At 38.8% G+C, this 22,775-nt stretch overlaps 1 protein-coding gene across 3 annotated transcripts in view; it reads left to right on the top strand.

The window, feature by feature from the left end:
* RALGAPA1 (Ral GTPase activating protein catalytic subunit alpha 1) overlaps nucleotides 1-22,775 on the top strand; it is a 238,317-nt gene that overhangs the window by 153,418 nt on the left and 62,124 nt on the right. For all 3 annotated transcript variants that reach the window (XM_042445432.1, XM_042445431.1, XM_042445430.1), the window contains 4 exons: nucleotides 1,663-1,731; nucleotides 4,574-4,708; nucleotides 10,787-10,970; nucleotides 20,960-21,824. In XM_042445432.1, coding sequence (XP_042301366.1) covers nucleotides 1,663-1,731; nucleotides 4,574-4,708; nucleotides 10,787-10,970; nucleotides 20,960-21,824 — 1,253 coding nt within the window. The remainder of the gene's footprint in view (nucleotides 1-1,662; nucleotides 1,732-4,573; nucleotides 4,709-10,786; nucleotides 10,971-20,959; nucleotides 21,825-22,775) is intronic.

Below are 22,775 nucleotides of genomic sequence, written 5' to 3'. Positions count from 1 at the left end.
TGATGGTAGCACTACTGAAAGCCAGCATGCCATCATAGTTTGACTGTAACTCTGGAGACCAGGATTCAAATCCCTGCTCAGCCATGGAAACCCACTGGGTGACCATGGGCAAATCACACTCTCTCAGCCTCAGAGAATGGCAATGGCAAGCCCCTCTAAAGAAACCTGTCAAGAAAAACCAGTGATTTAGGGTTGCCATAAATCAGAAACGACTTGAAGGTACACAACACACACACACACACATCAATAGGACTCCTCAAAAGTAACACTGGTGATCTTCTATAACGCTTTTATCACCCCCTGTTTTTGATGTTGTATTGTTGTAATTTCCATTATATTTTATCCCAGTGCAAGCTTTGCTGGCTTGCAGAGCTAATGTAGGGCATCTGCAAATCAGTAAGTTTCACAATAAATATGGAATAGATTCCCCATTTAAGATGAAACAGTGAGTTGCAGCTACTTAATATAAAGTACTGCAAATATTCAGTTTTCTCAGTTACATAAATATGAAGCAAATAGCATAATAGACTACAAATAGTGACAACAATAATCTTGTTACTAGAAACACATAAATATGTTTGGATAAAACAAGTTAAATGCGGAGAAATATTTTATTATCCTTCAGGGGAATATTTCTAATTTTGCCATAGGCACTGGAAGCAACTAAAATAAAGCAGACCAATTCCAAGTACATAGGTTATACTGAAATCAAAGGGACTGATGTCTGAGTAAATGTGCTTAGGATACATTTTACCAATACTGGTAACAACTATTAAAGACTGCAATCCCAACATTACTGAGACTTATAAGCAGCTTCAAATCTGCAGCCTAAGACTTCTAAGAATTTAACATTATCCAATGACTTGCTAAATGTTGCTAGAATAGTCAGCACATTGGGGAAAAAATGGAATAATTCTTCTAACAGTATAATTCTTCAAAAGTACAGAAAAAACGGTTGTTTAATAGTACATGAAAAACATACAGTGGATCCTTGTTATACGCTGGGGTTTGGTTCCAAGATCCCCCGTGTATAACAAAATCCGTGTATGCTCAAGTCCCATTAAGTATAATGACATAGCAAAATGGTGTCCCTAATAAAAAATGGAACATCAAGGTAAATTTATACTTTTTTGGAACATTTTCAAACCGTGTATGCTTAAATCCGTGTATAAAAAATCCGTGTATAAGAAGGGCCGACTGTATTTCCATTTGTTAATTTACTAGCAAAGATTAAGTAAGACAATTAATTATGATTAATTAATCATAAATACCTGTAGACATATTCTCCACTCTTGTTGTTTTGTATGCCCACAAGTTGTTTCCAACTTATGGTCACCCTAAGATAAACCTATCATGAGGTTTATTGGTAAGATTTGTTCAGAAGGGGTTTCTGTTTGCATTTGAGGCTGAGAAAGTGTTAATTGTCCAAGCTCACCTACCCAGTGGGTTTGCATGATCAAGTGATAAATTGAACCTTGGTTTCCAGAGTCACAGTCCAAAACTCAAACTACAACACCACACTGGGTTATTCTCCATCCTAATCAAATCATAAATAAAAGTATAGATATTTTAAATTGATTAGCCCAATATAGGTAAATCATTAACTAGCGATTTAAAAATCTCTTTCACAATATGTTTCTATATAATACTTATTATCCACAGATCCTGATAGCTACCATCACTCATCTTTTGCCCAGTACCGAAGCTTCTTCATATGAACAGGACAAAAGGGTAACCAACATTTTATTTTATTCACTTCTATTCTATTCTGTTCTTATGGTCCCTTGTATATTTTAGATTGTGATGTAAAGGTAAGCAAGGACATATTGTTATAGTTAGAAGTATAAGCATATGTTTTCAGCTTTTTGTTGCTTATCTGTAGTACAGCTTACATCTCTGCTGGGTCCGATATTGGAAAAAAGGCAGGAAATAAATAAAATAAATAATATTTTTTATGTAAGTATTTTCCAGTGGCCTTGTGATGTCAAAGGCTTTCATGGCTGGCATCCATGTTTTTTTGTGGGTTTTTCGGGCTATGTGGCCAAGTTCTAGAAAATTTTCTTCCTGACGTTTCGCCAGCATCTATGGCTGGCATCTTCAGAGAATGCTTTGCCAGGAAAAAGTCGGGTGAATATATACTGTGTGAGCCTGGGAATGCAGGAGTGATTTGCATGTGTATTGTTCTGTGCTGATGGCTGGCCTCAGGCTGGGAGGCTAATGCAAAAGAGGATTAATGTTTGCTAATTGGTGATCATTATCTGCTGGGAAAGCCCCTGACTCTGAATGGTTTCCCATTTGCATTTGCTGAGTCCTTATTTTGTTATTCTTCAGGACTGGTAGCCAAATTTTGTTCACTTTAAGGGTTTCTTCTTTCCAGTTGAAATTATCCAGATGTTTGTGGATTTCAATGGCTTCTCTGTGCATCCTGACATGGGAGTGGTTGGCATAGTCCAGAATTTCAGTGTTTTCAAACAGTATTTTATGCCCAGGATGGTTTTTGGCATGTTCTGCTACTGCTGATTTTTCTGGCTGGCCCAGTCTGCCATGTCTCTCGTGTTCCTGGATTCTTGCCTGCACACTGCGTTTGTGGTCCCTATGTAGACTTGTCCTCAGCTGCATGGTATGCGGTAAACTCCTGCGGCTGTGAGAGGGTCTCTCTCGTCCTTGGCTGAGCGAAGCATTTGCTGGATTTTCTTCATCAGTTTGTAAACCATTTGCAGGTTGTGCTTCCTCACCACTTTGCCTATTCTGTCTGTGACTCCTTTGATTTATGGTAAAAAATACCTTCCCTTTGGGTGGCTGCTTGTCTTCACTTCTCTGGCTTTTCCTGGGCCTGGCAGCCCTTCTGATGGCCTTGTGACATTTGTGGCTTTCTGCTGAAATTGAATACCTGTATATACTCAACTTTAAGTTGACCTCATGTATAAGTTGAGGGCAGGTTTTGGGGCCAAAATTATGGATTTTGCCATGGCCTGTGGATAAGTCTAGGGTAAAACTTGGGGGATCCTTCAGTGTGTATGTACGCGTGTGGCAAGAGAGACTCTAACTAAGGCGGGTTACAAACTGCCATTTTGTACGTATTCACTACATATTAGGGTTAGGAAGGGGCGGTGCTTCCGCACTCCCCTAACCCTAGTACGTAGTGAATATGTACAATATGGCGGCGGCCGTTCCACACGGCCGCCGTCATATTGACGTAGCGGATGCTGTGCGTACGCATGTCGCGCGGCGCTTATGATGTCGCAAGTGCGCCATTGGCGCCTTGCGGCGTCATAACTGCGCCGCAGGAAGAAGCTCCATTTTGGAGCTTCTTTTTTGCTCTGCGTGGGAGTTGCGCAGTTTGGCTGCTGCGGCTCCCTCGCGGAGCAAACAGCAGTGCCGGCAGACCGCTGCAAAGCGGCGGTCTGTAACGCACCTAAGGCTTTTTGCTTCAGCATTTCAACTTTGGCTTCAGCTTTCACCCATACAGTGCTGACAGGAGAGGGACTGTGTTTATTTGTTTAACAGCAATTAACCACTCAGGACTCTTTCTCCTTGGCTCAAGAGAAAAAGAAACTCTCTTCCCACTGCATGGAGAAATCTGAAAGAGCTACTATCATGTTACCATATTGATCTGTAAATAAGTCGACCTGCTATTTTGGGGTCAATTTTTGAGCATACATTTTTAGACTTATAGATAAGTACAGTATATACGGTTCTTTATCACCAATGCTTCCATGCAGCAAACAAATCTTTGGTAAGATTTGTACATTTTTACCACTGTTACAAATGCTACATTGACTGACTTTGTCCATCTGCTAAATTCAGCATGTAACTGCATAAAAAATGGCAGCTGTTTGTAGCCTGTTTGTAGAAATAAACGTTGCCTTACTATAAACAATTTGAGACTGAATATTTGTGTTTCTCCAGCTCTCCACAATTCTCCTAGTGTTGGTGTTGCTTAAAAATTTTTAGCTAGGAAAAGGATGAGGAAGAAAGAGGGATGCTGAGTGGGTGTAAAAAGGAGCTTCACTATCAGATGCTTTATTAACGAGTATTCCTGTATTGGCAGTGAGCTTCAGATGTGATTGCTCCTGTAACTTGGCTTCAGTTTTTTCGAAAGGGTCCACACCCTAAAATATAGGATTTTGCCATACCATTTAGTTGATATAAAATACAAATTTTCTGGTCCTCTAGCGACGAATATCCCTTAAAATAAGGAACACTTAGCAATCTAGTGTAATAAGATAGGCAAGCATCATTTAGTAGTTGCCCGTTCAGTATGCTTACAAGACATTCAAAATTCCAATATTTAATTCCAATTGTGCTTATCTCTCCACAGAGATAAAATGGGCTTAGGTTAATGTATACTTTGTATTTGTGCTCCTTCTTTCAAAACTGTAGGACAGAACACAAAACAATCCTGTTTGGAGAGAAAGGTGGGATATAAATTAAGTAAATAAATAATGTGTCACTATTGACTCTTGAGATGGATTTCTCTTGAGGCTAAATTTTAAAAGGGAGGAAGAAAAATAGAGAGTAAAGTAGTCTGGTCTACATGATTTTCTGTAATTTAGGAATTCTTCTATTACAGCTGGTGGTATCTCTACTTCTGTGTCTGTTGGACTGGATAATGGCCTTGCCTTTAAAGAGACTGTTGCAACCTGTTCATAGTGCAGGATCTGAAAATGATAAAACTGAAAAAACTCTGCTCAACTGTATATATAAGGTACATTATTCTTTCTCCCTCCCCATTTTGAATTGCTTTGAAGTTGTAGTTTTTAAAAAACATGTGATTAACTCTTCTAAATTTTTCCAGTGAGAAGAAACAAGAATTATTTTGAGTTAAAAATAAAACCATCTCATTACATTTTAAGCTTACAAAACATTATTTCAGAAGGCTTACACATATAAAGAGCTTCTTTTAAAAAATCAAGAAGAAGCCACTATATAAACAAGACCAAAGGTACTGACAATGAAATAGAAGTATCTGTCAACATACTTTTTAATACTGAAATATATTCTGTGTGGAGCCCCACCAGTATGACAATTTGATTGCTCAATAAATGGTGGTGATTTCTTAACATGACTAGAGATCTCAGATTTCAGGGTCTGGAACTTCTTATCTCAAGAGAGGGAGGAATTTTAGGGCAGAAGCACTGCCTTAACAAGTGTGTGTATGCCTCATTAATTAGACATGGTGTTTTTTATTTGAATATCATACCCTCTCAAATTGTGGTTGATATTTATTGTACAGTGCACCTGCACCATACACGGGTGAGCTATGGAACAGATCCCCATGTAAGGGGAGGGCCCACTGTATTCTGCTTATTGACATCAGTAGGAGTGCCCTTTGTAACAACATCCTTGTAAAATCACCAGGAACTGCCCCTTCAGTCACATCAGAAGGGGTTGTTGCTGGGTCTCAGGAATTGCCCCTGAAAATACAGGGCCTGGGATAGTTTTTATCTGGCAACCCTAGATGTGACTCTCCCTGAATGTCTTCTACCAGACGTGTAGAGATCAGAAAAAGGATTGTTTGTCTTCAGTTTTTCTGAAGTCTGACAAAGCAAATTTATATTTATTTATTTATTTATTTATTTATTTAACATTATTTTTAGGTTACCCTAAAAGACTGGGACCTGCAGTCCACTTCATCTCCTCAAGGCAGTTTTTGAACCCCTAGTATTTTTCAAAAACTTTTCCACTCAAAAAACTCCACACACCCTCATAGCTGGGTATAGGAGAAAATACTGTTATATTTTAGGCCACTCTGAGCTGTTTCAGGCCCAGGAAAGTTCTTCAATTAACAAGGAAGTAAAATGGAGATGGAGTTCTTCTGGTGCTAAAACAGCCAAGTGGAGAAGGTAGTGAAATTGTTCTCCACACTTTTCAGGATAGTGGGGGATATTAATCAGGGGGAAAAAATAACAAAATTCTGGGGGAAATCAATTATTAACTAAAGCCTGGTCCTCTGCACACTTCCTCTGTATCAATATCAAATTGATATCAAGAGGGATGTTTAGAGCATGTAGGTGCATGGGCACCTCACTGTGGGAAACTAGTATTACCATATAAGGAGATCTGGGAGGCTCATCAAGGAGGATACCAATGATCAAGATCCGAATCTGCAAAATCTCTGCACTGATAGGAGACTTTGTATTTGCAAGTGAATAGAAATCCAAGTACAGTCCCTCTGAGAGCAATACACCCAGCATAGATGGCCAAAACATCATCCACTTCCCTGCTCATTCTTCTCTCCTGGAAACTTTACTCTAATCCCAAAATGTGCTCCAAGATATGTTTTGCTCTATAAGTATATCTGCTCAGGCACCCCCAATTTGGTCTCATTTGCGGCCAGACAGGCACTCTTTCTGTATGTCACCTGACTCCTCAGCATAGCTGGCCACACTATGATCCACAGGCAGCAGTTGAGCCATTTCACTTCACAGTGTCTCCCAGTTGGAGCTATGCTTCTGGAATCGGTACAGTATCACCCTCTGCAATCCCTTTAAGTAACTATCTGCTATCACCTTTTATATATCTAGTTCTTGGATATATTATTATTATTATTATTATTATTATTATTATTATTATTATTATTATTAAGCTTTATTTACATACAGTACAATCAATTACAAATGAATAAAATAAAATAAATCTGCCAGTGGTGTACATTCTAGGTAAAAGAATTAAAAGTTAATACATAGTAATACATATAAAATTCAAAACAATAAAATAAATGGATGTGTGAGTGAGTGTCTTTGCATGAATGGTGATTCCCCTTGATTACAAATAAAACTACATTTAGTCTTGCACTCTGGAGTTCTGTTTTTTGGGCCTGATCCCTACTTTAAGTTACCTGAGCTCTCTCATTGCTGTCTTTTGAGCTAATAAAACTCCTCATTTGAATATTAATTGTGAGTGCCCTCTTAGGACCCTTGCATTTTGGGTAACACATGGGGCAGTGTGGTTCCTAGTCCCTGGTAGCTGCTCAGCCTTTCTCTATAACAAGGAGTATTCTAAGAAATAGGATAAAAATACAATAAAGTGAAACAAGATAATTGAAAAGTCCTGATAAACTAGATTAAAGAAAACACAGCACAAAGAATGAAAATCAACAGAGCTTTTTAAAAGGTCTTAAGATCTACAATATGATTTTATAATCTTGTAATTATAAAAAAGTCTTTTTCTGCCATTGAAAAGACATTAAAATAGTTACAAGGTGCAAGTTCTTAGGCAAGCATTGCATAATCTGGGTGGCATCACTGGCAAATATCCTTTATTCATATGATGCCTAAAGAGGTAGAATATTTTTTTAAAAATTGAATCCATGGAAAAAGATTTTTCCTACTTTGTTTTTTGGGGCAGGGTAGCCAAAAATAGTTGGAAAATGGAAAAAGAAATAATATTGGCACACTTTACAAACTGAATGACACTTTGTTATTTTACGAACATAAAATTAACATAAAGGTGAAACAGTGGCTTCAAGCCACCCCTGACAAAGTCAGTTGGGACTGCAACAACTGCACACCGCATCCCCAATCTGTCTTTTTGCTAGCTGAAAAAGGAGCAGCAAATAGCTGCTCTTTTTGCACTGGCAAAAAGCTAGCTTTTCCACTCTGTCGTGGTGGGAAGCCGGCTTTAAGGTGCTATGGTGGTGTGCTGTGTACAAACGCTGTGTTGCTAGACTACCCAGAGGCCGGCCCCTGTGTAAACAGAGAGGCAGCTTGAAACCAGCTTCTGGGCATCTTAGGGGCATGCATTGTCTGCACGCCATACGCCAAGCCGGCTGGAAGCCAGCTTTTTATGTCAGTCTGTTCCAGCCCTTAGTTTGGCATAATATGATCATGTTTGGTATATTAACAGAACATAGGGTTGCCATAAGCCGGCTGGGGGCGGGACAATCCCGGGTTTTGACCACTAGGGGGCGTCCCTGCACGGTTTCCTCCTTGTCCCAGGTGGACGAGGTTGCCTTTGCTGGCCCTTGCAGAGCCTCGCACAGGGCTAATGAGGAGGACTTCCTCCTCCTGAGTCTGGGGCTGAACAGCCCGCCCCTTCTCCAGGCCTGAGCCTGTGAGGGCTGGCAGGGGGCGGGGCTGTTCCAGCCCCAGTCTGCCCCCATTGGCCAGCCAGACTCAGGAGGAGGAGCTCTTCCTCTGTTGGGCTGGGCTGCAGCCAGAGGGGAATGAAAGGGCCATTTCCTTTGCCCCTTTTTGGTGCCAGGGAGGAGGAGGATGAAGAGGAGGAGGAGGAGGAGGCAGTACTGTATGTATTTTTTAAGCTGTATTTTTTAAACTGCATTTTTAAAGTGCATTTTTAAGCTGTATTTTTTAAACTGCATTTTTAAAGTGCATTTTTAAGCTGTATTTTTTAAACTGTATTTTTAAAGTGCATTTTTAAGCTGTATTTTTTAAACTGTATTTTTAAACTGCATTTTAAGCTGTATTTTTTAAACTGTATTTTTAAAGTGCATTTTAAGCTGTATTTTTTAAACTGCATTTTTAAAGTGCATTTTTAAGCTGTATTTTTTAAACTGTATTTTTAAAGTGCATTTTAAGCTGTATTTTTTAAACTGCATTTTTAAAGTGCATTTTTAAAGTGCATTTTTAAGCTGTAATTTTTAAACTGTATTTTTAAAGTGCATTTTTAAACTGTATTTTTTAAACTGTATTTTAAAGTGCATTTTAAAGTGCCTTTTCTGTGTATTTTTGATGCTTTTAATGCTAACAATTCTCCCTTGCTTCGACAATGATAGTGTGGTGATGATGTGATATGAGTCAGCTTCTGAAGTTGAGAGAGTGTCACCTTCCAAAGTGTGGTTTTGGTGTATTTTTTGTGCTTTGAATGCTAACAAGTCTCCCTTGTTGTGACAATGATGGTGATGATGATGATGATGCTGGTGATATTGATATCAGCAAGCCTCTCAGGCATGGACAATGTTAGCTGCTCTGTTTTTTACAAACTCATGTGCAGTGAAAAAAAAATCAAAGTCCCTTGACTAAGTACACACTTCTGAGAAGTAGAGTTGGTGTAAGAAACCTGAAACGGCAAATCCACTTCTTGTGAAACCACTTTGACATGTTCAATATGCATAGCCATGTTAAACCATGCTAAGTGTTAAACTCAAGGGGTTTGATTATGGAATAAGCCTCTGAAATGTGCAAGAGGCCATGTTAAGTAAAGCCACGTGAAGTGCCCAAATGTGCTGTTATGTGTGTTTTGGAATGGAGGGGGTGGTTTGGGCAGAAAAGGAAGTCCATTTTTGCCATCTGTCTAGGAATAATGCCCAAATGTCCTCCATTTTGATCATGCCTAAGAAACATGCATTTATATTAAAAATTTTAAAAAAGCATCAATTTTTTTTGCATGTCCTCCATTTTTATAAAATGTGTCCTACATTTGAAATCGTTGTCCTACATTTGTCCCGGTTTGGAGGTCCTGACTTATGGCAACCCTAACAGAACAGGGCTTTTTCCGGGAAATAATTGTGAAATAAATTTATTTTTTAAATATTTATTTATTTACAAATGGACTACAAGGTTTCGGCCTTTAAGGAGTATCTGTACTATAAGGAAGCTTTTTGGTTTTCCTTGTTCAAAATCAAGCCAAAAAAAAAAAAAGTAAGAATGGAAGAAACTATCAACACTAATAAAATGAAATGTGAAGCAGCCATAAAACACTCATTCCCATAAAAAGAACTGAGTAAAGAAAACCAAGACCAAGAGTTACAATACACTAGTGCTTATCAAGACTGTATGAAGTAGAGAACTGGCATTATTTTTTCTAATGTTAGAGAGCCTAATAGCACGCTTGTGCTCACTGGCTACAACTGTTTCTTTTTATCCTGTAAAATGAAGACTAGAAGCTGATGGCTTGAATACCAACAATGGTCTGTAAACGACCATCACTTTTGAGCAACACTGATGTACATAGTCTAAAAATCATAGAGTTGGAAGAGACCTCAAGGGAGATCCAGTCCAACTCCCTGCCATGCAGAAGTACACAATCAAAGCACTCCCAACAGATGGCCATTCAGCCTCTGTTTAAGTCAGACAGCTCTTACTCTCAGGAAGTGCTTCCTAACATTAGGTGGTCTTATATAAAAGTCTCTTCACTACTTAATTTTTAGAACTAATGTGGGGAGAACAAATATTCTAAAAGAAAACTTTGCATAATCTCCCCCCCCCTAATTTTTCAAGAAAAATAAGGCTTTCAGGAGGGGGGGGACATGAAAAACATCCCCCCCAAAAAAAATCTATTCCCCCCCCCCCCCAGGTTCACATGCCTCATGATGCCATTCTTCACTTGGCAGGAGCCCTTAACGGGCCTCAGATGATCTGGTGATCTAGCTAGTACACATGGAAAGAGTCAATCTTAATTTCCAATGTCCAAGGGTCTTAAAGGTCAAAACCAGTGTTATGAATCATCATGAGAAGATTCCTCAGTATGTACTTACCTGTTATTTGGAGTAGAGTGAATAATTTCAAGTAAGTATTTCTTAAAAGGCAACAAATTTTTAAATCAATACATGTCTTTCAGCTCTAGGATTCTTGGATTCTAAATAAAGGAAAGCCTTTTACAGTATAAGATATTCCTGCCACCCCTGCTCAACAGATTGATGACTACTTTCTTTTATGCTTGTTGTATATGAAGCATATATGTCACAGATTAAATACTCTGTACTGTCTATATACATCCTGTATCCAGTATATGGCAAAATTGCAGTTGACCAAACCTTAATTTTAGCTTTCATACCTGTAACACTATTTCCCTGGGCTTCAGTGAAATTCATTTTTATTCATAGGTTCTTCATGGATGTGTCTATGGATCTCAGTGCTTTAGCAATCCAAAATATTTTCCTGTAAGCCTCTCTGATTTGGCATCGTCGGATTACGATCCTTTTATGCATTTGGAAAGTTTGAAAGAGCCGGAACCATTACATTCACCTGATTCAGAAAGGTCTTCAAAACTCCAACCAGTAACAGAAGGTCTGTTTGCCTTAACAAACTCCTCCTTGTGATCAAATTATGAGAATTTCTAAAACTGTAGTGTTTGTCTGAACACTGGATTTTGAATTTAATCTAATGCTTTTATAGACAATAGATAATATTAATCAATGCACAATAAATCAATTTAATTTTGAGTAATTAGTTTTTTTTCCTGAAATAAGTCCATTCTCAACCTAAAAATCAATTTATATAGATTTTCCCCCTTCTGTCCATTGATAAACAAGTAACACAATGCATAACTTGTGTGTTTAAATAAATTATCCTAATTTTACTTGTCCAAGCAAGATACAGATACAGAATGACTGAATAATAATAGAACACAATTTATATGTGTATGCACTATTTTTTTAATCATTACAATTTCTCTTATGCAGAAATATTTATCTGAACTGTACTTGTTTGCTAAAGAGCTCTCTGTGCTGGTAGTTTGTTGTTGTTTTTTTCCCCTCTGGAAATCAACACTTTGAAATAAAGGTTTCCTGAAGTTTTAAGTTTCATTTTTCTTTTAGTAAATATGAAGTGATCTTGGTGGAGGAAAATTTGGAGAAGATGGACTTTAATACAGATACCAAATATTCTGTGTAGTGTCATTCTCCTTCTATATTAAGCTGTTCCCTTTAGGCTTCCTTAAAGGTATTAAGGACTAGATAAATGCAGAACCTTTTTGTAGCAGCTGTGTGCTAACAGCAGGTGATTTTGTGGTCTGTAGTGACTCCGTGCTGTTTTTTTTATGTGGAGAAAATGGCTAATCATTGTGCCCTTGTCTAAGGCATGTTTCATCATCTTCAAGTACTTTTTTGGCCAAAGAATTCTGAACACAGAGCTGTCCTCTAATAAGCTCACTATTGGATTGAACAAATCTGATTTGAGAACTATTGGCAGGAGGAGCGGTAATTATTAAATTTACTGAAGAATGAAGAAAGGTACTGTAGTTGGCTTTTTGTCAAATGGCTGTGGTCTTATTAGCACAGAGTAATCATCTGCAGGGTCAGAATGAAAGAAGCATTGAAGGATTCATTCTGCCTAATTACAGTTTCACCTATACACATTATGCAAAACTAATATTTAAAGTATTTGCCAAAATTAACTTCCCCTACATGTTCCATTGCAAGTGTAGAGAATTGCGGTAGCTTTTTGTGCTTTGCTGCTTTTGTATGCTGTAATAATGTATAATTATGGGTTTGCAGCAAATGCTGTGTGATTTGTTTAATCTCACAATTTGAAAAGACAACCTTGAATAGGTTTTTTTTCTCTTTTAAATGAATGTCTGTTGCACACAACCCTAGTATTGCTATCCTTCATTTGTACATTTCCTCACAGGACTGGTTCTTGTGATTTCTTTTTATAATCCTAAATAACAGATTTCATTTATGCTTTGCTATGTTGTCTTAGACAAGTTAGCAACATCCCCTCCCCTTCCCTTAAATTATTTCCAAGGATAATGCCTGTAAATCTTAAAATTGGATGAGACACTTCCATGACCAGTTGTTCCATGGATTATAGCACTGGCCTAGATGTACTAAATACTAAGCATTTTCCTTTCCATTATTCCATACCTCTCCATAATTGTGCTATACAGTGAATGGAGCTAGTTTCTTTGGTAATCAGGGGTGATATAATGTCAATAAACAAAACCCTGCCCTAAACATAAGGATACTCATGATGGGGACCTGGTTCTTTGATTTCCTTCCCTACCCTGAGCGTGTATGTTTTCTTCTCCCTTACTTCAACCGATCTGGTTGTCTAGCCATTTTACATATGTTAAACAGAAAATATGTGATCCTGAATATGTGCAAGAGTGGCTTGGCACAGGGACTTTCACCAATTTAGTACTTCAGGTTCCTTTGGCAGATGTTGCATTGATTATTTGGAGGGCCTAGTCCCAAGATTTCCAGTTCATACAGATTTACAGTATTAGATTTTCTAGAGCCCAGAATAGATGCATTCTCAGCCTTCTCTGCAAAATACTGTTTCGGCTACAAGCAAGAAAGCTTCAAGTGTGGTTTCAGCATATAGGGATGTATTATGTTTGAGCCTATTATCTAGGGTTATATCACATCATCATCTATCTCTCTAGTTTCATTCTACCTTTCATTTTCCTTTATCATCTGCAGAAGTTTCAGGACATACAGTGTGTAATACAGTGTTTTGCGAAGTATTTGAGGCTGTAAAATAAGAGTGATAATCCTCATCATCACCCCCATAAAATGATGCATTGCTTTAAATTTTTAAATTGCATCTGTCTTTCTACAAAACTGGAAATGTAAATGGGGACAAACAGAAGAAAGAGCTTCAGTGGCTGCACTAAATAAAGTTTATGAGGAGATTGCTGTTGCTGCTTCTAGATTAGTGCTTCTTGAATGTTAAAAACACTTTGAAACTACTTTTGCCATTCCTATGAAGGACCCATACCACATTATTCCATAGTTAGCATATCTATCAATATAAACGATTTTAAGTATTTCTGACTCCTAAAATGATATGAGTGTAAATGAAAAGCACCATGACAGTTCAAATATGAGAAGGCTAGGAGAAAACATTATGGAAAGACAAAAATGTGCTCTTTGAGTTGCTACTGATTTGTCTCTCAGTGTCACTGTCAGCCACAGAGTCTCAGGGATCATTATTCCATGGTATTTTGGGATTTTTTTGTTTTTTACTTTGAGCTGTTTGCATGTCAGACATGCCATGTGTGTGTGTGTTTTACTGTGTGCATATCTGGAAAAGAGATGTTCCAGGATCCATCCTGAGTACATTATATTCCTTGAATGAAATCAGTTCTGAAAATGAAAAAAACCTTCTTATGGAATAGGCATGACAGTTTTGCCATTTCATTATCCAAATATCATCTTGTATGAATTTATGTTAGGAATATTATAGGGACAGTGAAATCTATTATGGGATAGATAAAAAAATGACACTGAACATTACCATTTTTAGCACACAAATGCTCACATTAAATTTAACTGTATACTCCCAGTGTTGGAAATGAGCTTATAATATCTATTTCTATTATTATTATTATTATTTTCATCTATATCACACCTTTCTCCCAATTATGAGGCCCAGGGCCGCTAACAACATTTTAAAAAACAAGACAGATTTAAAAATACAGTTGCCCCTTGAATATATGTGGAGGGGCGACCTCCCCTGTTTGCAATGGTGCATGTACCTGGCACACACTCCTGGCACACGCATCCTTGCCGTGCATACTGGGGCACTCACTATTCAAGCCTGAGGCTTGAATAAGTGCAAGCCTCCATTTTCGCGTGGGGGTCCGGAAAGGATCCCCCACGAAAATGGAGGGCCAACTGTACATAAAAACCTCATATGCTATTTTAGGAAACGATTAAGCAGTTTATAAAATTAAAAGCTGCTCTGGTGCTGGCACTGGCACTGGTCTTCTGGGCCAAATGGGGATGCTGCTAGCAAGCTGCTTTTAAAGGAGCCGCTCTCACCTTGCCCCTCTCCCTCCTCAGTCACCTCAGCTGCTCTGGTGCTGGCACTGGCACTGGTCTTCTGGGCTACCTTCACTAGCATTATTATTTTTTCCAGTGATTCATGCCTTCTCATGATATGTCCAAAGTACGACAACCTGGCCTCCCAGGAGATTTCCACCTTGATCTGCTCTAGGACCCATTTGTTTGTCTTTTTGGCTGTCCATGGAATCTTTAGCACTCTTCTCCAGCACCACATCTCAAATGAGTTGATTTTCCTCCTATCCTCCTCCTTAACTGTCCAGCTCTCACATCCATACATGGTAATTAGGAATACAATGGCTTCTACGATTCTAACTTTTGTGCTTAGTTGTATATCGTTGCATTTTAGGATTTTCTCTAGTTCTTTCATAGCTGCCCTTCCCATTCTTAATCTTCTTCTGATTTCCTGACTGCAGTCTCCCTTTCTATCAGTGTTTGATCTCAGGTATGAGAATTCTTTTACTCTATCTAATTCTTCATTGTCTAATTCAAATTTGTGTAGGTTATCTATGGTCATTATTTTTGTTTTCTTTATGTTCAACAATAGGACTCCTTTGCACTTTTCCCCTTGATCTTCCTTAGTAGTTGTTCCAGAACTTTGAGATTTTCTGCTAGTACAGTGGGCTTTCTGTATCCACGGATTTGAGAATCCGCGGATCGCAAGTCCATGGGGGTGACAGAGGAGGAAGAAGGGGGAAGAGGAAGAGGGGCAGCGGCAGTGACGAAGAGGTAGGAGGAAGAGGGGGGGGAGAAGGAGGCAGCAGGGAAGAGGAGGAGGAGGAGGAGGAGAAGGAAAGAAGGGGAACAGTGGCGGCAGCAACAGCAGGGGGAAAGAGGAGGAAGAAGGAAGAGGAAGGGCAGGGGAGGAGAGGAGAGGAGGAGGAGGAAGGAAGAAAAGGAAAAGCAGCAGCAGAGATGGGGGGTAAGAGGAGGAGGAATAGGAGCAGCAGCAGGGCAAGTAAGTGGAGGAGGAAGGAAGAGGAAGCATGCAGGCTGAGGCAAGGGGAAGGAGGAGGGGGGAAGAAGAGAAGGAAGAGCGAAGGCAACAGCAGCGGGGCAGAAGAGGAAGAGGAGCAGGAGGAGGTGGTGGTGAAGAAGAGGAAGAGGCAGCCTTTTTCCATGGTGAGAGCAGCAGGGCGGACTTTGAGGGGGGGCAGCAAAGTCCCATTGTCTTCAATAGAGTTTTGACCACGTGGCTGCACCACCATTAAAGACAATGGGATTTGAGTATCTGTGAATTTTGATATTTGTGAAGGGATCTTGAACAGATTCTCTGCGGATACCGAGGGCCCACTGTATTAAAGTTAAACAAGATATCTTAGTGCAGTTGCAAGTTATTGTTTTGGAAGCTATCATTTGGAAGTGTCCAAAGAGAAAGCCTTGCATAGGTCAACAAAAATATTTTGAACCTTTTACAAACCATTTGAAAGTTTCTTCCAAATACACCCAGGGATGATTTCCCCCTCACCAGCTTCCATTTCCTTATGATTTCCATTTTGATGGCACAATTTGTAGATCCGTGTTGTTTTTTTTTACCATGCTGACAACAGCTGACGAGGTAGGTTTATTTTCTTTCCCCTTTTCTTTTGTTTTGCTACTCATGCAGGCTCAAGCAGGCACACACAGTTACAGTAGATTTAATAATAATAATAATAATAATAATAATAATAATAATAATAATTTGTTTTATTTATATACCGCTATTCCAAAGATCATAGCGATGAACAGCAAGTAAGCTAATTAGCCCCCAACAGTCTGGGTACTCATTTTAGCGACCTCGGAAGGATGCAAGCCTGAGTCGAGCTTGGGCCCTTTTGCTGGTCTTGAACTCGCAACCTTGTGGTTTTGAGTGAATGGCTGCAGTATAGGCATTTAACCACTGCGCCACCAGGGCTCCATTTAGCTGGAGAAGCTTGCTCTTTCCCAGTAAGCTTTGTTTATTGCATTGTTTACCACCAGCACTGTTGCAGTGCAACACAAAAAGGCTGTTTCTCCACCCTTCCTTCACCATCCTCCCAATGTTGATGTTGCTTAAAAACTGGGCAAGTAAAAAGCATTTGTAAAAAGGGGCTTTGCTGTCAGAGGCTTTGTTAACTGAGGTTATGCCTGTACACACAATAGAAGTTAAACAAGATACTGTATATTAGTGCAGTTGCAAGTGATTGTTTTGGAAACTATCCTTTGCAAGTATCCAAAGGGAAAGTCAGCAGGAAGTTTGAATTTTTTCTTTAATATTTTCTTGAATATACAGTGTGTAACTGATGGTGACACACAGACACATTTGATGGACTCCCTTTTTGAAAGGATCCCTAGAAAAGAGTCACAATAGATCTGTATCATTCAGGCTGGTCATGGATCCCAGGAAATCACTAGATTGTCTGACAAAGACTCTGCTCTCAACCCAAGCTCTAGAGGGATCTAAATTCTCAGTCACAATGGGAAATATCCTTAGAACACCCAGGATAGCAAATGTGAAAGTTTGCTGTAAAACTTTTTTAAAAAATTAAATCAAGGAAAACTATTCATGTATTTAAAACAGTTATTTATCCCCTCAGATCCCACCCAAGGCAATGGACAATAGACAAAAAAATTATTCAAAACATTAAATGTAAATAGATAAAACATTATTTATTAAAAGACTATTAACAGTGCCCTGAGAGAAAGACGGCATATAAATAAAATAAAATAAAATATAGAAAAACTTATCTTTAAATAGATTTTTTTAAATCCAAACTGCCAAAGCATCAACCATTGGATTTAAGGACCAAAGGCCATTCAAAATAATAGTTTGAAGCTCAACATGTCTAAGACAGAGCTTCTTGTCTTTCCACCTAAGTCGTCCCTTCAATACTCCTTTTCTGTTTCCATCGACAACACCTCTATTCGACCGATCCAGGGAGCCTGTAGTCTTGGTTTCACTTTTGATTCCTCTGTCTTTTATCCCCCACATCCAGGCCACAGCCAAAGCCTGGAGATTCTTTCTTTACAATATTGCCAAAATCTGTCCATTTCTCTCGACTTCCACTGCCAAGACTCTGGTCCAGGCTCTGGTGTTCTCCCGACTAGATTACTGCAACGTCCTTCTGGCAGGGCTTCCTCTCTCTCATCTTCATCCTCTAATTTCCATTCAGCATTCAGCAGCACGCATCATTACATCCGCTCGCCGCTTTGACCATGTTTCTCCTTTATTATCATCCCTTCACTGGCTCCCCTTTCCCTTCCATATTCAGTATAAGCTTCTGTTGTGACCTTTAAAGCTCTGCATGGTCTGGCCCCTCTTTATTTATCCAAACTTCTTTCTCCATACATTCCCAATCGTACCCTCCATTCTAGTAGTCAAGGTCTGCTGTCCCAGCCTAGGATCTCCACTGCCCCATCCCGGATTAGTCCCTTCTCACTTGCTGCCCCTCACTCCTGGAACAGCATCACTTCTTTGACCACTTTTAAATCTGAGTTGAAGACTATTCTGTTCAGGGAAGCGTTCCCAGGCACAGTGTGATTATCTGATTTTTGATTGGATAGTTGATGTTGATGTTTTTAATTGTTGCCTACTTATTTTAACCAATTCTATTTTAACTTTTATCTATTGTTTTATATGTATTTTGTAGATTGTATGTCATTGGCAGGTTTTATTTTTATTGATTTGATCATTTGTATGTACAGCGCTGTGTACATTTACAGTGCTATAGAAATAAAATAAATAAATAAATAAATAAATAAATAAATAAAAGCCTGAGAGGCTCACCAGAAGTTCAAGAGGGTGGTAAACAGCCTGATCTCCCAGTATATATAAAGGAGGTTTCTTTAGAGAAAGGTTTTGGTTACAGTGGAACAAAAAGAAGAGAAAGGAAGGCAACAAAATCTCATATAGGTTTTCAAATAAATCAAAAAGTAGTTCTTAACGTAGCTAGTTATGCTTTAGTTTTTTAGTTTCAGAGCATGTATAGAATTCTTGCACAAAAGTTGCTCTGAGACAACATCCAGAGAATATCATTGGTCACTTACGCTGCATGAGTCTGAAGGAGATATGGAACTGAGGCGAATTGAGGCGATACTGTACATATTTATGGGAATTTGAGATTAGTGGGAGTTGCTTTCTTATCTAAGATGAAGTGTAGTTTGGATCAAAGGAGAAACAAGCTGCATCCATTATATAAGACAGCCAATCATCTACACTTTAAAAATGGGTACATGGTTACATCCACACTAAAACTAATGCAGTTTGATGCAACTTTTAGCTGCTATGGCTCCCTCCCACGGAATCATAGGATTCATAGTTTTGTAAGACACATCTCTACTCTTTGGTAGAGGAGGCTAAAGACTTTGGGGCAAATTGAGAGAGCCAGATTGGGTCCGAGGCAACCACACACCGCAGCCCCGTTCTGGCCGGCTTCTGCTCCAAATAGGAGCAGAAAAAGGCAGCTCCTATGTGAGGAGGAAAAAAGCCACTCCTTTGCCTCTGAATGCCACACCCCCAAGTCACCTGGAAGCTGGATGGCGTGTAATCTCTGGCACTACTTCTGGGCAGCTTGGGGGCATGTCGTGTCTAATCACCACACCTCCAAGCTGGCTAGAAACCGGCTTTACCAGCTTCTATTTCTAATGGATATGAACCTCCATAACAAAAGATTGAGCCAGTTTAGAATAGTCGGCTACTTTAAAAATGAGAGGATTAAAACAGAAAAATTGAATGATGCAAAAAAAAAAATTCTTACTAGGGATTTGCAGTGCCAAACACTCTGAGATCTGTGTTGGGGGGGGGGATAACAAAAATCAACATTCTCCAGAGAACCACATATACAATTTCAAATGTTTACAATGTTCACTGAGTAACTTTAAAATTAAAATGTATGAACCCTAGAAATACACCATTATTGCTGCTGTTTTCTTGCAGTTAACTGTTTTATTAATGTGGCTATTATCATGAAAATGTTCTAAATTAAAAATTTCCCCAAAATGGACATTTCTTGATGTAGCCTTGCTTAGATCCATGTCAACATTTACAGGAATCCTGGAAATATGTGTGTGGTGCCATTTAAAAAAAGAAAAAAAAGAAAGAAAGCCTCACCAATCATTTGTCAGAGAAAGAGAAAGAAACTGAATGCAGATCAGCTTGTTGTATGTTCATGCAGGATCAATTTGTGCAAGCAGTTCTCCATCCAAATAGAGTCACTTGTATAAGCATGTTTTCACTTTCCTAATTCAAACCTTAATTGGATTTGAAAGCTGTCTGTATGTTTCAGCATTTTTATTCTTGTGAATTTTGACTTGAGTAAATGAATGAAATTTTAATACTTGCTTTCCATGATATGGTTCAGTATGAAACTTTCTATTTTTATCCTTTATGTCATTATTTAATTTTACTTACAGGTTAATTTTTGTATGTAAGTTGTGGATTTTAAAAAGTGCTTGTCATCATTTAGTCTTTCACAGTTTAAGAATTTGACATCTTAACAAAATAGTGTTCATTACTTAGTAATTTAATAAATGTTTAGAAAGAATCATGGACATGCAGGCTATCTATGGACTCCTGCATTCTTCTGCAACCTCTAAAACCCTACCACCAAAATCATTACCATTTTGCCAGCCTTTTCTGGCATGGCACTACATTTTTAAAATGCTGTTTCCTTTAAAAACAATAAACACAGACACTGTGTGTCTTATTTTAAAGCTTCCACTACTGGAAAAGAAATCTGCTCTAATACAAGATATTATCATTCCAAGTATACTTTGTTTTAAAGGATGGCTTTACTGGAAAGCAGCAAAAGAAATCACTCTCAGTTTGGCATTGAATAGCAATCCATATTCAATTTGATATGACTATTTTCTGGTTTACCTCTTACCTCCCCATGTATTTTTATTTCTAACTTTTGGGCAGATGATCTTATTTGTGGAGGAGTACTTTAACTTGTTTAGTTATATTAATATCCCATCCTTTTCCTATACACTTTAGGCAACATACATTGCTGTCTTCCTCCCTGAATCATATTCAGAACAATACTGTGAGGTAGGTTAGGTTGAGAGAAAGGGAATGGCATAAGATCGTCCTGCAAGTTTCATGACTGAATGACAACATGAACATTGATCTCTCAAATCCCACTCCAAGACTATAGTTACTACAGTACATTGCACTGGCTTTCTTATAACACCCTGGTTCTCTGTGCTTAGTAAAAGCTAGCTAGTTTAGAAATAAAATGTAACAGCAACAGTGAGCTAGCTGCCTGTGAGACAAATACTTCACAACAGCATGAGAATGATTCATATTGTAACCTCTGTGTTGTATGTTTTTTTTCCCCAGAATGCTTATTACACTTAGGAAAGCACCATTTTTCATTGTCAGTCTTAGGTGTACTCTGATTTCACATGAATCATACTTTGATTCTTCAGAACTCTTTGCATTTAAATGTTTTCTTTTTTTTTTAATGTAGCTGTTGAGATTTTTAATTGTTTATGTGTGTAACTTTAACTCTTGCCCTTTCCCCCCGCCAGTGAAATCTCATATGCAACAAGGACTGATCTCCGTGGCAGCTCGCACTGTAGTAACTCATCTGGTAAACCATTTAGGCCATTATCCAATGAGCGGAGGACCTGCTATGCTAACAAGTCAAGTATGTGAAAACAATGACAATCCTTATAGCGAAAGTTCTGAGCTTTCCCCTGATCTGTTTGAGAATCCCAACCTCCAATTTTTTGTGTTAAACAACACAACTTTAGTTTCCTGTATACAAATTCGAGCAGAAGAGAACATGCCTGGAGGAGGTTTGTCTGCTGGACTTGCATCTGCTAATTCCAATGTCAGAATTGTTGTGCGTGATCTATCTGGGAAGTATTCATGGGATTCTGCCATTCTGTATGGGCCACCACCTCTCTGTGGGTTAACTGAGTCAACTCCCTTTGTGCTCTCATTAGCCCATCAAGACAAACCAGAAGATTCCTCAGAACCTTCTGTCTATGTAGAAGAATTATGTGTAAAAGATGGAACTGCACTCCCAGTAAAAAGGAAATTTAGAGAGACTGTGCCGACATGGGACACAATCAGAGATGAAGAAGATGCCCTTGATGAGCTCTTGCAGTATATAGGAATTACAAGTCCTGAGTGCTTACAGAGGACAGGTGTATCACTCAATGTTCCTGCTCCTCAACCTATCTGTGTCTCTGAAAAGCAGGAAAATGATGTCATTAATGCAATTCTGAAACAACACACAGAAGAGAGAGATTTTGTTGAAATGCACTTCAGTGACTTAAATATGAAAGCTGTGGAGCAGGATGAACCAACTCCACAGAAGCCCTGCTCAGCATTCTACTATTGCAGATTACTTCTTAGTATTCTGGGAATGAATTCTTGGGATAAAAGGTAAAAAGATAACCTTATTTGCTGTTTAGCCTTTATCATTCAGTAATGAACTACAATATTACAAGTGAAGAAGGGCTGCCACTGACAACAGCCACCACACATCCCTCTTTCATTCTGGTAAGATAGACTACAACAAAATACATTTATTTCGATTTAGGTTTTTTCATCCCCCTGAGCAGAAGAATGTAATGATATGTTATCACATTTTGTACTTTGAAATGTTGCAGGGGTATGTGCATTCAGATCGCCAGATGACTTATGGTGACCCCGTGAATTTAAAGTGTTTTCATAGGAAAAGAGATTCCACCTCAACCTTAGGAAGAACTTTCTAACAGTGAAAGCTGTTTGACAGTGGAACACATTCCCTCGGAGTCTGGTAGAGTCTCCTTCTTTGGAGATTTTTAAACAGAGGCTGGATGGCCATCTGTCAGGGGTGCTTTGATTGTGAGTTCCTGCATGGCAGGGATGGCCCTTGAGGTCTCTTCTGGTTCTGTGATTCTTAGGCAAGGAATACTCAGAGGTGATTTTGCCAGTTCTTTCCTCTGAAATATAACAGGGGACAAAAGGGCATATAATAAGAGCAGCCATGCTGGATCAGACCAAAATCCTATTTCCTCTAGCATCCGTGTTTTATATCTCTGGGAGGCCAGGGACAGGATGCAAGGCAAAAGTGGGCAGCTTTGGTGGTTATGGGGGTGATTTGTCTCTGGAACCTACTGCAGACTGTACCCTTATCAAAAATTTGTGGTTTTTTTTTTAACAGAAATTCACTTCTGTTAAAAAGAAAAAAACACTTTAAAAGTTCATTTTCATTAACATGAGGTTTGAGACCTTTACCACAATTCCTGGATGCTTCCAGAAAAATGCTCCTGCATGTTTTGAATAAAATAATAAAATGGGGGATCTCAAAAATGGGCAGCAGGAAAACGTGGGTTCTGTGTTACCCATTCC

Source organism: Sceloporus undulatus, chromosome 1 (assembly GCF_019175285.1).
Source record: "Sceloporus undulatus isolate JIND9_A2432 ecotype Alabama chromosome 1, SceUnd_v1.1, whole genome shotgun sequence".
Classification (NCBI taxonomy): domain Eukaryota; kingdom Metazoa; phylum Chordata; class Lepidosauria; order Squamata; family Phrynosomatidae; genus Sceloporus; species Sceloporus undulatus.
This window is presented reverse-complemented; position numbering and strand designations above follow the sequence as displayed.